At 42.3% G+C, this 17,275-nt stretch overlaps 1 protein-coding gene across 2 annotated transcripts in view; it reads left to right on the forward strand.

Annotated features, from left to right (window-relative positions):
* Positions 1 to 17,275, forward strand: part of afg2a (AFG2 AAA ATPase homolog A) — a 146,677-nt gene that overhangs the window by 68,236 nt on the left and 61,166 nt on the right. The window contains exon 16 of one of the 2 annotated variants that reach the window (XM_084352218.1): positions 9,643 to 10,123. The exons of the other annotated variant lie outside the window; for it this stretch is intronic. Coding sequence (XP_084208344.1) covers positions 9,643 to 9,726 — 84 coding nt within the window. The 3' untranslated portion in view covers positions 9,727 to 10,123. Of the gene's footprint in view, positions 1 to 9,642; positions 10,124 to 17,275 lie in introns of those variants that run through there. 2 annotated transcript variants of the gene reach the window in all.

Consider the following 17,275-nt stretch of genomic DNA (forward strand, 5'->3'; position numbering starts at 1 on the left):
AGACCATTTGGCTGTCAGAGTTGGAGTTGTGTTTCCATGTACCGGAGCTGTATGTATATATCAGTGTTGGTTAAGCATGTTGTTAAGTAGATTCCTTTGGATATATGAGGCCTACAGCTGCTTTTTTTGTGTTTAAGAGGAATAATGAACATTAGGATTAGGGCTGCAACTAATGATTGTGACTAATGTCCTGATTATTATTCCAATTACTTCTTTAGTCTTTAGTGAAATAAAAAATAGTCCCTTCATATATTCCTCAGAACCCAAAGAGATGTATAGATTTGCTTGTTTTGTTTGACCAGCAGTCCGAAACCTAAAGAAATCGTATTAATATTGATATAAAACAATGACAATCCTCACATTTGAATAGCTGAAACCTGCATATGTTTGACTTATCATGAGATGCTTTGTTTTATAATACATGCTTGTGTCCAAAAATGGAGACAAAGCTGTGTAAATGAAAGAGCTCAAGTGCTGTAAAAAATGTATTTATTTATTTTTATCCTCTTAACTGATAATAACAAAACTCTTTGCAGGATGCATGTCGACAAGATCATGTATCTATTTGTTGCTTTGTAAGATTAATAACTGCAACATGACGATGCTGAAGCAAAGTAAACTTTGTTTTAGTGCCGTACCACCAGACTACAGAGCAGCTTATTTCCTCAATCTTTGAGACTCAAAAATGAATCCTCAGCATGCTCAATTTTAATTGTATGAGTTGCTTCTCCCACATAAGTCAGAATCAGACCCAGTGACAGACATTAAGATTAACTAACTTTACTGAAATGGCCAGTCTTCTCGCCGATGGTCTCATTTGCCCATGTAGGTCAAATAGATAAATAGACAGTAATAAATACTGTTTCATTACCAGTTAAACTTCCTTGACGTACAGTATGTTTAAACTATTGCTGGTTTGTGAAATTGAGACCACTTAACTATTTAAGGACAGTGTAAGTGACCATACCCGACATCATAATGTCATTTGGGCTGATTGTGACAATCATTGACTTTGTTGCGCTTCACTTTGATTCAAGCTGATACACTGGAAACTGGAAAATGAATAGCAACACTTGCTGGCACAGGATTCAATCCTGCTAAATCCTCCTGGCTTGTGTCTCTTTTACCCTTTGTCTTTGTTTCTGTCCTACCAAAATGCAGCAATATAAGATAAGTGGGCTGGCTTGTCTTCTTTGAGAAATGAATTAGTTGATGAGTTTAAGGCGCACCTTTTATGATAGTTACAGCAGGACCCCTGAGGTCAGGGAGAGATGCAGCAATAAAGTGAGACTGAAACACGTCTGAGGTCTTTGAGGCCCTGTGGCCCTGCTGCAAGGACTTGGCAGATGCATCGGAAAGAGGATGACGGCCCAGTGTCACTTCATTTCCTCTTTCACAGGCTCTGCATGATGAATGACCGTGTGAAAGGCGGCTGCTTCATAGGTTTGGGATTGCACCTCTGCGTGTATGTGTGTGTTGGTTTTTGCAGAAAAAGGTCACCAGTACTTCTTTTTTCCCCCTCTCGCATGTCATCTCTGAAGTCAAAGTAATTTATGGCTGTCAGGAAGTCCCCAGAAGCGCTCTCATGCCCGAAAAAACCTTGACATGGGTTGGATGGGGGATGGAAGGGGTTGAGAGTGTCTCACCCACGAAATGCTCTCATGTATTTCTTGTGTCAAAGGGCCACAGGGAGGTCCCATCCTAAATCCTGTTGCCTGAGAATTGAAAGAATTTCAGAGGTTGCCTGGTCTACTGTCCTCCAGGCCAGACCCCAGAACTAATCTCTTTCATCTCCTCTTCTTGCTGGCGGAGGGGGGGAGTGATGAGCGGGCTGGGATGAGGGGATGCTACGGCCTCTTCCTCCTCCTCCTCGTCCTCTGGGATCTTTGCTTCCGTCGAGCAGATCGCCTCAGGGAGATGTGGCTGTGCCCTCCTTCTCTATCGCCCTTCTCTCTTTGCTATATAACTCCACTGAACCCTACATTCTCGCTCCCTCCACTAAGCCTTTCCCCTTGCTGCCTCCCTCCTTACCTTCCTCTCCCCTCCTCTCCTCTCCCTCCCTGGGCCTCTGAGCTGGACTGCCATCCCTTTGGCTTTCCCCTCTTCCTTCCTTCCTCAGTTCCTCCACTAATAGCTCCCTTGTTCCTGACTAGTCAGGGCTGCCAGTTGAGCGGTCATTCGTGGAAGATTCATTCGCGGCACGGTAATTGTAAACAGACAGAGAGAGCGAGAGAGGGGACGTTTGAGCATTAAACCTACTGGTCGCACAAAGACAGAAAGCAGAATGAAGGAACTCTCTGCTCTGTTTTTTTTCTTTTCTCTTCACTGTCTCCCTCCTCCTTTTCATCTACTCCTTTTCCATATCTCCATCATCTTTATTACTTATCCGGTTGACCCCCCCAATCTTTCCTCCTTCATCTTTCCTCCTTCTCTGCCTCCCTTATTTTGTGCATCTCATAATTCAAGCACTACTTACATCCTTGGGCGATCTCTGTCTTATTTCACTAAATGTTGCATGGAATTATGTTACGCCCTCAAATGCTTAATAGAGCCCAGCTACGCGCTTGCTATGTTGTTTTGCTTTGCTGAAATTGAGTCACATGTTTGTTGTGTTTTGCATCTCGTCCAGCTCCAGGGAGATACATGCACACAACCACACGATGAAACAAATACAGATTTCCTAAGACACCACTGAAACTAAGAGACCCTCTGACATTGAGTTGAGATCCTTTTAGTTGGTTTGGACAGGTTAGTTAAAGCTGGAGTTTGTAGAATATGTGAAAAACCCCATGAGACTGGGATGGAATCAACTGCACTCCCCCCTCCCCTCCCTGTTTCAACTCCGTAGCTCCACACTTTCACTTTCCATTCTCGTGGACGCGCGCTAGCGCTAGGAATATTCACGTCAATTACCCCAGCATGCACGGACTATCGGAGACAACCACTTTATTCAGACACATCCATATCTACACGACACACGTCCTCTGTATGTCGTGTATATATAACACTACTGACAATACATTTGACGTTGACTTTGGCTCTGACTTGCTTGTAGCTGTCGTGAGCCTTTGGCTACGGTTAGCATAAAGCTAATCAACTCACAACATTACTCATCAATTGTGACCACAAACCGCCTGCTTTATTAGATTCACGGTCATTTCAACTACACAGCCAATTACTACCACACATTTAGATTATCAGCTATGTAAAACTTGTATTGGAGGCTCACCTGTCCAGGAGAAGAACAGCAAGCTCAGTATCCAGCTTCAGCCCGATGCTATCGCTAAGCTCTCTCCACCTCAGATATGCTTATCCAATGTTTACACGCGATTTATTCCGTCTATTGTCACTCTCCCTCTTGGACTCTCGTTTCTCTACATCGGTCTTCCTTTTTTTGGCTTGCTTAGCCGTGTATGCCTTTGTTGATAATGCCGGGATAGCGGCTTTTCCTGCCGGGACGTCCGCCATTGCATCTTCACCACCGATGGAAGGTGAACGTGCATCGCCTTTGGTCGAGCAACCAATAGGAACGCCCAAAACAGCTTGCTCTATAAAATGAACTGTGATTGGCTGAACACTGCCGTCACGGCACTGATTTTTTAAAGCCTGAATACAGAGCCAAGAGGAGACACAGAAGTGCAGTGTTCTGTCATAACACTATGAATTACAATATGCTGAAAGGTTATTATTGATTTTTGACCAAATGACGCCAGAAATAACTTACACACTCCAGCTTTAACTAGACTTCAGCCCTGTATTTTTTGCAAACCTTGTTAGACTCTCATCTTGTCAGACTTATTATGGGCATCCAGCTGATGTGCTTCCCGTAGAAGTTTCCAGTAAACTTCTATTCTATTGGCAGAAATTGAATATGATATTCATTATTATGTATATAAACACCTCGTTTTTTGTTACCTTAGAATGAGCCATTAAATCCTACACACTGGACCTTTTAAGTAGCGAGTCAATATTAAAGCTGGAGTGTGTAAGTTATTTCTGCTTGCTGTTCTTCTCCTGGACAGGTGAGCCTCCAATACAAGTTTTACATAGCTGATAATCTAAATGTGTGGTAGTAATTGGCTGTGTAGTTGAAATGACCGTGAATCTAATAAAGCAGGCGGTTTGTGGTCACAGTTGATGAGTAATGTTGTGAGTTGATTAGCTTTATGCTAACCTTAGCCAAAGGCTCACATCAGCTACAAGCAAATCAAAGTCAACGTCAAATGTATTGTCAGTAGCGTTATATATACACGACATACAGAGGACGTGTGTCGTGTAGATATGGATGTGACAGTTATTATTTATTTTCAGGTTGCGGTGGAAATAAAGAAGTGTCTGAATAAAGTGGTTGTCTCCGATAGTCCGTGCATGTGGGGGTAATTGTTTACTTTAGTGTTATATGTTGTTTTATTATTCTTAGCATTAACACCTCTTTCCCGTGATATATGTGTTGCTGTTGTCATTAGATTATGCTACATAAGTATCACGCCAGTATGACAAATATCATGGCTTTATTAGTGCCAGACATGTAGGCTATGTCATGCTGAGACGTTAGCAAGAAATAATTGTGGTCGGTCTCTATCACGAGAGAAAGGTAAAGTACTTTCTTACCTGTAATTCAGCCATGGCTAGTGTATGACACAACAGTTCTGACGTGAATATTTCAAGCGCCACAGTCGCGCACGTCCACGAGAATTCAGGCAAAAGACTGGGTGGAGCTACGCAGTTGAAACAGGGAGGGGGGGGGGGAGCACAGTTGTTTTTCCATCCCAGTCTCATGCGTTTTTCACATATTCTACAAACTCCAGCTTTAAGTAGTAATCAGATTAACCTTTCAGAGCATTTACACAAACTACATTGTATGCAATCAGCTTGTATTGTAAGTCTCTCTGGGTCAAACGTGAATGTGCAACAAGGACCTTTTAACTGGTTATGAAACAGGCTCAGTCTAGTACTGATGCCTCTGTATGACCTACATAAGCAAGCAAGACCATCAGCGTTAAGATTGGCTATTTCTATGCAACAATTTCAGTTATTTTTAATGCCTGGATTCCTGCTTATTCTGGCTTGGATAAGTTATGAAATCAAAACTAAGTGCTAAGGGTGAATTGATGAGTATCACAGCCTGAGGAAAGAAGCTGCTCTGTAGTCTGGTGGTACCAGACTTAAACAAAGTTTACTTTGTTTTGCTTTTGTCCACAGGGGCCGCTTGAATCAACAAAAAGTTAAAGTGCCTTGGGACAGCTTTAAAGTATAACTTCAACAGCAAGATATGTTATTTCCCATAATCTACCTCATCACTAATAAGGAGTAATTAAGGGTACAGATGAGGCCGCAGAACTCCTAACAGTAAATGTAAAAATATTCCTACATGCATTGATTAGATCTGTAAAGTTCTACTAAAAAGTGAACAAAAACTCACATATCACATTCCAGTAATTCTGGTTATTTGATGTCATGCATCGGCCTGTCATGCAAGTTTAAGCCACTTGGCGTGCAGGCTGGGCCTCTTCACTGCTGTGTGGAGAATGTGATTTCTGTGCAGGAGTAAATTTCTTCATGTTGCCCCAGTAACAATGAAATGTTGGCTGGTGGAAACAGTAAACATGAGAGAGGATGACACAGGGAATGTGTGTGTGTGTGTGTGTGTGTGTGTGTGTAAGTGAGAATCCAGTAGTGCTGGGCAACCAGACCTGTCCCTGACCTCAGATGATTGCTCCTTGAAGCCTGTTCTGTGAGCTGTAAGCAGCCAACCAGTTACTTGTTGATTTCTTTTCCCTACTTTTATCTCCTTTTCCTCTGTCCTTGTTTTCTGATTCTGTATTTTTTTCCCTTTCCTTTCCCACACTTATCTCTCCAGCCTACTCAAAGTCCAGCAGAAAGTTGTTTGGGAAAAGAGATTTCAGTGGTGTTATCAAACCAAGCGTGTTTTGCAACCAGCAGTGCATCCCTTCTTGTCTCCTTCAACAGTTTTGCAGTTACTTTCCAGCTGTTTAGTTTCTGCTTTCTTCGCATCCAAAGCCAAGCCAACACATATCACAACTGAGAGATGTCGGTCATTGGCTTACCTGCATCCTATACCGTGCTCGCACACCTTGAATGGAAAGCTACATGGGAGTGTTTACTCATCTGCGCTCTGACACAAAACCACTAAAAGACCACATACCCGGCTATAAACATACCACAGTAAGCTTTAGCTTTGTGATCTCCTGTGTGTTTTCACTCACAGTTACCTTTTGTTGCATGCAATAAACATGACTCAGTTGTTAGGTCATGGGTAAACATTTGCGTTCAGATAATGCACTTTCCACAAGCCATTATAAAGAGTGCTTATAGGCAAAAACCTGGCTTCTGCATGAATGGGGCATTATTTATTCTCACAAAAGTAGAGGGAGGAAGCACTGAAGTAATGAGTTGTCTCTAATGCTTTTGTTTCGCATCATTATAAATCCAAATAAGTATCTGTCTCTGGGTTTTTTGTTCTGTCGGTCTGACCTTTGACCTCACATCACCGGTTGTTGGTAATCAAGGAATTTCAGCTTGCTCTTCTGTCTCAGTCTTTAAAAAATCATATGCTAAAATAGACATAAATACGTACTCCACCTTTACCAATCACCTCAAAACATGGCAATCAGACAACTATAACTGCAAACATTAACCCCCGTCAAACGTGATATGTGACATAGTCAATATCTGTTGCCTTGTATGTACCATTTTCTAATTTGATTTTATTCAACTTTTTTGTATTCATTTTCCACATTCGTTCTTTTTATCCCTTGCATCCCCTTGTAATATTAGCTAGTCAAGATTGTGTATTCTGTCAACTGACCGGGGACTACAGCCGGAAATTAGCCGTAAAGGCTAAAGCTGCTCCTTTTACTGTAAAGTTTATTAAAGGAGATTGTCCACGTCATAATAAACAAATAAACTAAACTAAACTAAACTAAACTAAAAGCCAAGAATGTAAGTACAGTGTGTATGGCCTGAACCCAAATTATTTCCTCATTCTTCCACATTCTCAGAACAACTTATGCTCACAACACAACACAAGGCTTTCCCTCTGGTTGGTCCCACAATCCGTACAGATTTATTTTCTCTAGAAAAAAAATGGGGAAAACTGGAAAAAGAACGAAGCTGTTTCTCTGCAAGGATTCGCCCTTGAAAACGTTCATTTTGTGCCTTGATTACGGTGTACGGTTTCTCTCAAGACAAACAAAGCATACTAAATGCAGCACGGCCAATTGGTCCAATCTCGAATTAAGGCGGAGGGAAGCGGAGAGAAACCAATTAGGAGACGGAAGCCACTAATTAAAAGCTGCATGCTCTACAGATTGCATCAATTTTATTTTCTTTAGCAATGGCCAGGGCCATAATTTCAGAGCTTGCTTGTATGCCAGTGCACATTCCAGGACAGCTGCCTTCTGTGTTTGGAAAGTCCTTGTGCACAGAGGCAGCACTGTCTGTCTACCCTTCTCCCTTGTTGGTAGTTTGGAATGAGGAAAACAAAAAAAGCACAAACTGAGTAAATTTGGAAAAATCCTGGAGACTTCCACATCATTCAGAAGAGACGAGAAACCATTCATTAGACATTTTCAACAACAGTCTGTTTGCAGAAATGTTTCCCCTTCCTGGATTAGGTTCCGTGGACTGCTGCCAATACATTTTGTGTGTTGTGAATCGGAGATTGCATTATGCTCGAGTGGTTTGGGTGGTTAACCAATACGCTTGCTTTGGAAGGCTGCAGGGAAACGTTGAGCACCTGAGGAAAGCCACAGGGTTGTCCTGAACAGTGGGCTCAGAAAAGACCGGGTCTTGTATTCGCGAAATACTTCCAGAGTAATGGTGTACATTTGGCAGAGTGACCCAAAGCACTTGTCTTTGTGCTCTTATTGTAAAATGAGGATACACAAGGCATTTTCTGTTTTTTTTTTGTGGTCAAAGTGGCCGGGCAGCACTCCCAGAAATAGGCAACAAAGTGAGCCAAAGAATCACAAAACTATTCAAATATTTCCCTAGCAATGTTGCTATGTGATTAAAGCGACTCTGTGGACATTGTTTCCCACATGAAGAACCTGGAAGGTTTAATTATTTATTCCTGAGTGAAAAATTGAAGTCAGTGTGACATAAAATCTTATCAGAATAGCCTTTGAGAAAATAGACCCGGGCTTGTTTTATATAAAGCTCAACTTCCTGATTCTATTTCTTGCTCATTGTTTTACAGGTGATTACCTAACACCTCTTGGCATTTTTTCACCTCAAGCTATTGTGTAACTGGTGTACATGAACCCTCATGACAGCCACACACACAGTTGATGATATCTATTTTGGGAATTAATTGAATATCCTCTAGTTGTATTGATTTTCTTAGCTATTGGAGATTTATTACAACATTTGAAATTAGTCATTTTTTGTGATGCACGAGATGTCAAAGTCAGGAAACAACATCAGATACACAACAGACAGACACTTTATGTATGACCCTGTGATCCTGTGATCCTGGGGCACCAGATGCACGAGCAGTTGCCCCATTTTGTTGCAATACAGAAGTGCGTCCCGAGTCCCCTTGTCATTGCTTCCTTCCCAGCAGTTACTGCTGGGACACTCCAAGGAGGATGAAGCCCCCAGCCCCACCACCACCCTAACCCTTTTCTCAAATGATGGAGCGAAAAGAGAAAAAAAAGAGAGGAAATAACTTAGACCTTGTCTCTTCCCTTCCATTCCACCTAATGGTTTTTCCAGACCTCGAACGTTGAAGGCTGACCTTCCCTCTCGAATTGGATTTTCCCTGTACCCTACACCTTGGATTTCAGGAAATGTACAAAACAGGATAGCACAGCACAACATATTTCTTGTGTTAGTTTTTTTTTTTTTTTTGAGACAAAAACACTTGAGAATCCAGTGACATCAGCAGCCAAGGCTGCAGTGTTTTTCATTTTTTGTTTCCTTCTGTAGCCTTGTCTGCATGATATTCATATATACATCTACAGTAGCTCTTCATAAATTAATTGCTGAACCATACCGAAAACCATACGCAGAGACTGCTTCAAATTCTATATTTTAATTTGCAGAAGTCCCTTAACCAGTGTTGTTAAAAGTATCCAAAAGTCATACTTGAGTAAAAGGTTAAGATATCATGTTAAAATATTACCTTTAGTAAAAGTGAAAGTCACCCATAGAAATAGAACTTGACTAAAGTCTTGGTATCTTATATGAAATGTGTTGAAGTATCAAGAGTAATTTTCTGGCATAAATGTACTTAAGTATTAAAAATACAAGTAAAAGTAAATTATACATATATTTACATGTATGTTTGTACTGTAGGTAGGCACATAGATCCTCTGATTACTGGATTGGACAGTTAGCATTTTTTTTATCTTTCTGACGTTCAATGTGGATCCAGGAATTTTTTCTCACGGCCCTTTTAACAATGTGAGATGTGACATTTTTCAACATTTTCGTTAACTTAAGTATAAAGTAGCAGAAAGTCACAACACTGAAGTGAAGTACAAGTACCTCAAAATGATGCCTAAGTACTGTACACAGTTCACAAAATCAGTGCCAACTGCTAAGCTTATGTTTTCTGTTCATTTAATTGATTTGTTTATGACGATTGTTGAGTGTGACCCTTGTCTTTTTTTTCAGGAAGCAAGGTTACAAACAAACCCAAAGCAAGCAAACAGGCCTTGTTGTCTCCAAAGGAGCCAACTGTCCCCAAGTCGGATGTGATTTGCATGTTGAAACAGTCGGGGCTAACGGTTCCTGAGCCCCTCTGTAATTAGTGGGCAGAAGGCCTTATTTGCCTTTCAGGTGGGTACGGGCTCTGCCACATTGTGTAGGGTAGGAGCGCTGCTGAAAGCGATTGACACAGTGATAACTATGTCCTTTTTTCCTTCATTATAGTCACAGTAACCCACTGAGTTGCCCAGTTCAAGATAAGTTTTTTGGCAGTTTGCAACATGCAACCTTGTAGTAATTACACCAACTTTTCTGACACTGTATTCTGTCTTTGGAAGAGTGCCCCTCTTTTGTCTTGAGTTATGGATTCCTAATTGAAAACTTAAGCTTTAAAAATGTATTTTTTGTATGAACAACCACCCTTCCCCCAGTTATTTATTAGCTTGACTTTGTCCAACAAAGGACAAAGAGACGTAGTCATATAATCTAGTTTTAGAATTGAGTACCTTGGCATTACAAACTGTATGCCCAGAGCAATAAACACTTCCAACTTTAAAAGCTGAAACAAAGCTTTTCCATTCCTGTCCTCAGTGTATTTTTAGCATGAATGTGTTTATTGGCAACTGCTGGTCACTGCACCTGTCTTTTTCGGCGACACCATAACTGTGTTGTGTCCACACTCTGGACTCGCCCACGCTCCACGTTCCTTACCATGTTTGCTTTTCCCAGTTTTTTTCCTTCTCCACAATCAAGGGGGAATTATCTGTCTTCCGGAAAAAAGGGGCAGCCCACTAATTTTAGATTGACTTGATTGAGCCTGGAGGCCAAAGGGATCAAACCCACATCCGTTGAAAACCAGGGATGCTAATTCTAACCATAACATAGCTAACATATGTTTTGCTCTCCCCAAGCGCTGATTTGAGACCTGCTCGAAGCGGAGCTCCAAGGCTGCTGCCTTCTCCACTGCACCCACTGCAAAGGACCATTCTTTCTTGTGGCATGTTTTGTGGGTACTGGCCCACCATGTATATATTTATAGAGACCGGGTCATGACACATGTACATGGACTACTTGTTCTTTCTTGAGGACTTGAAGCAGTCACTTTCCAATGCTCACTGTTTTTGCAAGTGTGAGTGCAGGCATTTTATTGTAGCATAATTCATGTTCAGGGTGTTGAACCTCCATTTATTTGTATTATATTTGTCAGGAACCCTGTGCAAAAATCCTGTTTGTACAGCTCCAATGAAAAGAGGTTCTTTGTCACAGATTTGGCTACCAGCTATCCTTGGCAGGTAGATATATACAGTATATACTGAAAGCAATGTAGGCCTAATACAAATCCCATTATCTCATTCAAATCACATACACAACTCTATGCTGAGTGTTCCAGAGGGAACTTTTGCTTTAGCCTTCCTGTGTTGCATTTCTACTTTATTTCTAAGAACTTTTTTTATATACCTAGAACTCTTAATTAGTTGATTAGTTCTTTGGTCTATAAAATGTCAAAAAATTGTGAAAAAATGTCCATCAGTCTTTCCCAAAGCCCAAGATGGTGTTCTTCAACGCCTTGTACTGTCTATTTTTTTCTTAAAAAAATCAGTCAAACTGATGAATTGATTATCAAAATGGTTGGCAATTAATGTAATAGCTGCCAACCAGTCGATTAATCGTCGAAGCTCTTCCTGGAACCCTTGATTTTCATGGATTAAGTTGTTAGGAATTTTCTGAATGCATACTGATTATATAATTTCTGTTCTATTAACAGTTTGAGTACTTTGCTTTCAGGATATATAAGTGAAATTAGATGGTGGTGTTTCAGTCAGGTCAGAAACAGTATTTATTATTAGAGGTTACCAGCAGAAATGCTGGGCTTCTCTAGAAAAAGCATAAAAAGCATAGCAAATGGTCAGAAACAAATCTTTGGCATCTTCAAAGGGAGCCTGGTAATGACAATGTTGCTAGCGGTTTAGCCCTCAGGGTCCACTGTGGAGATGCTTAATTGTGGCTAACTACCAGACCAATTACTTACAAAGACGACCTTAGGAAGAGACACTCGATGCTGCTGCCACAGGAACAATCCCAGCTCCCCCATGTTCCACCCGCCTGCCCGTTTGGTCTAATAGCTCTAACCTAAACCCTGATCCACTGCTGGCTGAAGCCCTCAGGCCATTTTCAGCTCCACATCTAGCTTTGTGTCGCCACTTTTCCTGTCAAGACTTTGTTATTGCCATCTTTGGCTTGGGAAGCTGACATTTTACAATGTGTTTATTGGTAGAGGGGATTTGACAAATATAGTTTTCAGGGTGTTTTTTTTTTTTTTTTTTTTTTTCATGGGAAAAAATGGCAGGAAATCATTGTATGTATCCTGTAGGGTTTGAACTCAAAAGCTCAAGGGAAGTCATTAGTTCACAGATGCAAAATAGTTCCTTGAATGATATTTAAACATCCTATTTATGTTTTCTTGAAGCGATAGGGCTGTTAAACAAGGATGTTTACCACAAGACTCATGTAAGCCATCGGTGTGTCATACACCAGTCTGGGTTTCACGCTTGTATATTTAAGGTCATGTAGACGGGAGACTTTTTTGGCGCCTGATGTTTGTTTGCAAGGCACTATAAAACAATGGCTGTTTGTGGATCGGCAAAGACAGGAAGTGTACAGTATCCTTTCTGGAAAATACACATAGCCCAGTCACTTCATTAGTCTTCTCAAGCACGGCCGTATGGGAGGGATTTAACACAATCATAGTCAATAAGGGAAGTGAACTAGCTCTCAGACCAACGTTCTATCCATCATTCTCTAAGCATGCTGCCAAGTCAATGTAGACACTTATGCAGTTTGTCGAGCCGGCAGTCGTGTCTCATTCCTTGAGTCCTCTACAATCCCCCCGGCTTAGTCCCCATCTGGCCAGCGGTTCCGTGCTAAAGCTGGGAGATGCGTAGGGCCTAATTCCTACACACTAAAGCATTACCGTCTGTCCAGGGCCCACAGAGACAAGATGGTCGCCAGGTGTCTTCCTGTCTTCAAAGTGTCGGCATCGTTAATCATGCCCCCACCCCTTCTGCGTCGCCTCACATGTGTTTTATTTTCCTCAGCCCTCACCCCACACACACACCCGCACTCCTCGTTCCTCTGCCTTTCTCTTTATTTTTGGACAGTCTGTCACCCAGCTGCATTTCCTGCGGGGTTTATGTACAGTTTGGGCCCCGATTGGAACCACATTGGCAAAACGGCGTGCCATCTTAATGAAGTCACTGTGATCCAAATGGGTGGGTGGTACGGAGGGGGATAACTGGAGAAGCTGTGCCTGCCTGTAAAGGGCCAGAGGATACTGCTAACCCTCCCAGCTTGCCCTTTAGCCCCCAGCAGACTGCTGTGTCTCTCTAATGTGGCCACTTTTATACTCGAATCTCCTCCTCCCCGCTTCATCCACTCCTTCAAAGGCAAAATTATCTTTCATCTATCTTTGCTAATGGTATTAATGCAGCTCATGCTTGTGAACACAGCCTCCACAGCTGCAAGGCTTTAAAACAGCTTCAGAGAAGAAGTGCAAGCACTTTTTTTGTGTATAGAACCAAGGAGGGGTATTTATGTCTTTCAAACTTATGCCAAATATTTGCAGGTTACAAGCCCGGCAATATTGCAAGGTTCGGGTTATCTTTTAACGAAAAGGAAGCTTTGACCACATAGTAAGATTGTAAAACCCTGTGTTTCTTTTTGTGACCCAGGGCACTTTGTGATGCAGATGAATATGATTCATCCACAGCTTAGCGTTTTGGGAGCTCTGTCTGTTCTGTTCTGTCATAAAAAATACGCACATCCTCTTTGTGAACGTTACAGCCGTGCGTGGTTCATGTCAAGGTTGCAGCTCTCTTTGCTTTTGCTATTTTGGAAAGGCACATTGGATTTAATTTGGCACATTGGCTGCCGAGGCCTAGTTTCATTAACAGTGCAGAGGGTGCACTCTCAATGCCCTCGCTGACGCAAAACCAAGCAAGTAGAAAAAGAGCTCTTTCCTCTGAAAAAGCACCAGGGGGACTATTTCTGTAGTTTAAATTGTTAAAGAGGGGATTGGGCCAGAGAAAGGGAGGGGGGCTGGTGTTCAGTTGTGAGCAGCAGACTGTTTCACGTGCCAGATCTGTAATGCGTTCCTCCGGGCTGGGAGCTGGCTGAACTCTGGGCCGTGGCGGTCCGGGAGAGGAAGTCCCAAGCCTGGGGAGTTTCAGACATCCTGTTTTGGAGTGCCATTGGCCAGGACCGGGGCTGTTGCACGCCACCTGCAGACTGTAGGATCACATCTGCCAATAGACCAGGGACAGCAGCCGAACGTCACACACCTCCTGTAGTTTGGCTTCTCTTTGTCTCACTGACTCCCCCTATGATTTTTTTCCTCAAGTGGTCATACTGCCACATCTAAATTTCGCTTTCGGAACACAACCCTATTTTTTGTAAATGACCTGTAGATGAACTTCAAAACAACCTAAAAATATACTTCTTACTAACAACACTTTCCTCGATCGGCCCCTTTTCACTCCCTGCCACCTTATATCTCCTTATCTTGGACTGGCTTTCAATTAGACAGTTTTGAAGGAATGTGAAATCTTGGAAATTGGTTGGAAAGGGATCAGTCCTTAAAAAGTGTGTGCATGAAAGAGAGGTCTTGAAGTGAAATATCTGCCATAGCATTAGCGTACTTTTATGTGGCAAGAAATTCAGTGCACTCTTGAGTTCAAGGGAAAACTTGTTTATCCGAGATGCAACACATATACCCTCCCCTTCTTTGAGCAACATTATACTGTAGATCCCAATACATTTCTTTGTCGTCACTGGTTGGAAAATATTATTTTATTTCAATGTCATTCATGCTCACTAGGACCCACTATTCTAAAAAATTACACACCATTTGTCAGGATTCTGCTTGGAATTTAGAGATAGTATTCCCCAAGGGAAATGTCCCAATTCTTGTCTCAAAATTATGCAACCAAAATGCACATCCTTTTATCCCTATTCTGAATCTTGTCGTTGACCTCCAATGCTGTAACACTGTGTATGCTCCCTGACCAGCCCGGTTCTCAGAGTCCCCAGGAGCTGATAGGGCAGGAAGTTTGGTGGAGATAGCGCTCCCTTGGTTGTTGCTATTTAGGACAACAGGAAAGGGTTTGTGTCTGTCTCGACCAACCCCCCCCCCCCTCCCGTCCTTGATTGGCCTGCTCTGTTTATTCAAAGTCAGTCTCACCAGTCCAGCTGCATTTTAGTCCTGCCTGTCCAAATGGCCACCATGTGACCTTTCATCTGGCCTATGCGCTATCAGGAGGGCTTTTTGCAGAGTTTTCAGAACTGTCTGATCACAGTCTTCCCCAGATAGATAAGACAGGATGTAAGCAATGCATTTTGATGTGGACAACACATGGAATATAACCAGTTTAATGTTAGAACTGCAGCTTGCAAGTTTTATGAAAGAGGATTCAGGCATGTGCTCATAGCAGACCCATTAGAATTCTAACATTTCTGGCATTCTTCTAGCATTTTTTTTCCTAAAACCTCCAAGAATCATTAAGTTTCTCATCTTTTATGCCTGTTTCGATTAATCAGAGCTTGTGTCTTGTTACACAAAGTTTCTTCCAGTTATATTTTCATATGTTCTTTCCTTTTTTATTTTCGACGCAAATGAACTACACTCTGGTGACTCTGGCACACACCCTCTCACATATAGTACGCAAACAAATGCAGTGGTGTCATGGGACTGTGGGTTACTCATCTGGCATCCCTTAACCGGCCTGAAAAGTCCTAAATGCTGTGGGGGCTCAACTTCCAACCCCAGGAAAACACCAATAGACCCTGTAGGCCAACTTCAAAGGGCCAGCACATCAAACGAAACCGAGCGTATAGATGGTCAGCCGGGATAAAAACGAGAACGAACCCTCCCATTTGTCAGCCCAGTGACTTACACGCTTTTTCTCCCCATTAAAACTGGCATTTTGTCAAGGAAGCGCAGGGTTGGTGGTCAAAACGCAAAGGCTTTCGTGCATTACACTTAACAGTGAGCGCCGCCGGCACATGTCGCAGGCTGCATGAGCTGCTGATCTGCTGTGCCAGGGAGCGCTCATGCGGATTATGAAATGTTATGTCATGAACAGGGATTTGTCCCCTCCCTAAAACAAGAAAAAAAAAGATAAAGAAAACATCTGTCTATCTGTTTTATTCTCTATCTTTTGCCCCCTTCTATCTCTGTACACCCCTCCCAACCCCCTCCCCTTTCCCATCACCACCCCCCATCTAACCCTGACGCTAGCTTGTCTGAGTGGCCTTTTGCCATGCATTCCTCCCTTCCCTGTTTGGCCTCTGTCTCAGGAAGTGGCCCAATTAGTGGATAAACACCATGGAGGAGATGGGGAGGAGGGGTTGGGCCACTCCCGCCCCCCTGCGTCTATGCCAGTACTCTGCCGGCAAAATGATGGAGAGGAGCTGTGGCTCTGTGATGGGGCTAGAGGTGGGGGTTGCAAGCGGAAGACCAAGAAATAAATTAATAATTAAAATTCCCAAGCACAAAATGATGATGCACACCACGCTCAGCTCTGTGAAAGTCAATCAAATTTGTTTCCACAAACAAGTTGGTCTGGACTAATTAAGAGCTATATGCTCCTTTGATTCTTCCAAGTAAATGAGGCATGATTCGATGTCATCTTTCTCTTTATTAATTTATGTGCATGACCGGGGTATTTTAGTGGAGCATTTTGTGTGTGCATTAATTCATTCAGTCAAAAATGACATCTCTTGATTTTAGATATGTTAAAAGGATATGACTTTTTAAATCTTTTCCTTTTCATTATGAATGAAAACTGACAGTTTATTTGGGTTGAGTATCTGTAAGAATTGTTTCATTAATGCATGTGCTTCCTATTTTTTTGGATTTGCCGAAAGTTGTTGTAATAAGGGCAGTTATCAAAACATTTAGGGGTGGTTTTGATTGCATTCAGTTTTCATCCTTAACCCTCACAAAAATATTCTTTATTAAAGGATAACTACCGTTTTTTACAACCTGGACCTTTTTTCTAGCAAAATATATGGTCATTTACTCACCCAGATAACTTTGGTGTCATTTGGCGTCATTCGGACGAAATTAGATCCAGTGTAGCGCCGATATATCCATATAATGCGAGTAACGGGGCACCGACACACAGCCTCTATATAACGCATTATCTGCCACGAAACTAGTTCATTTCACCAATATTTTGTTACGATATGCTAGTGCTATTCCCCTCTGAGTCCGGGCTTGTCTATTGTCAACATCCGGGGTCTGTAGGTTGGTTGATCTACTACCTCTGACCTGGAAGATGTCGTCTCTGAGCTGTGCATGCACCCGCGACAGCCGGCTTGTTTACCTGTAGCTGCTACTGCTAGTTTGACCCCGGATGTTGATAACGGACGAGCCCGGACTCAGAGGGGAATAGGGCTAGCGTATCATGACAAAATATTAGTGAAATGAACTAGTTTCGTGGCAGATAATGTGTTATATAGAGGCTGTGTGTTGCTGCCCCGTTACTCGCATTATATGGATATATCGGCGCTACACTGGATCTAATTTCGTCCGAACGACGCC

The sequence above is a fragment of the Pagrus pagrus genome (assembly GCF_965226575.1).
Source record: "Pagrus pagrus genome assembly, chromosome: 5".
In the NCBI taxonomy this organism is placed as follows: domain Eukaryota; kingdom Metazoa; phylum Chordata; class Actinopteri; order Spariformes; family Sparidae; genus Pagrus; species Pagrus pagrus.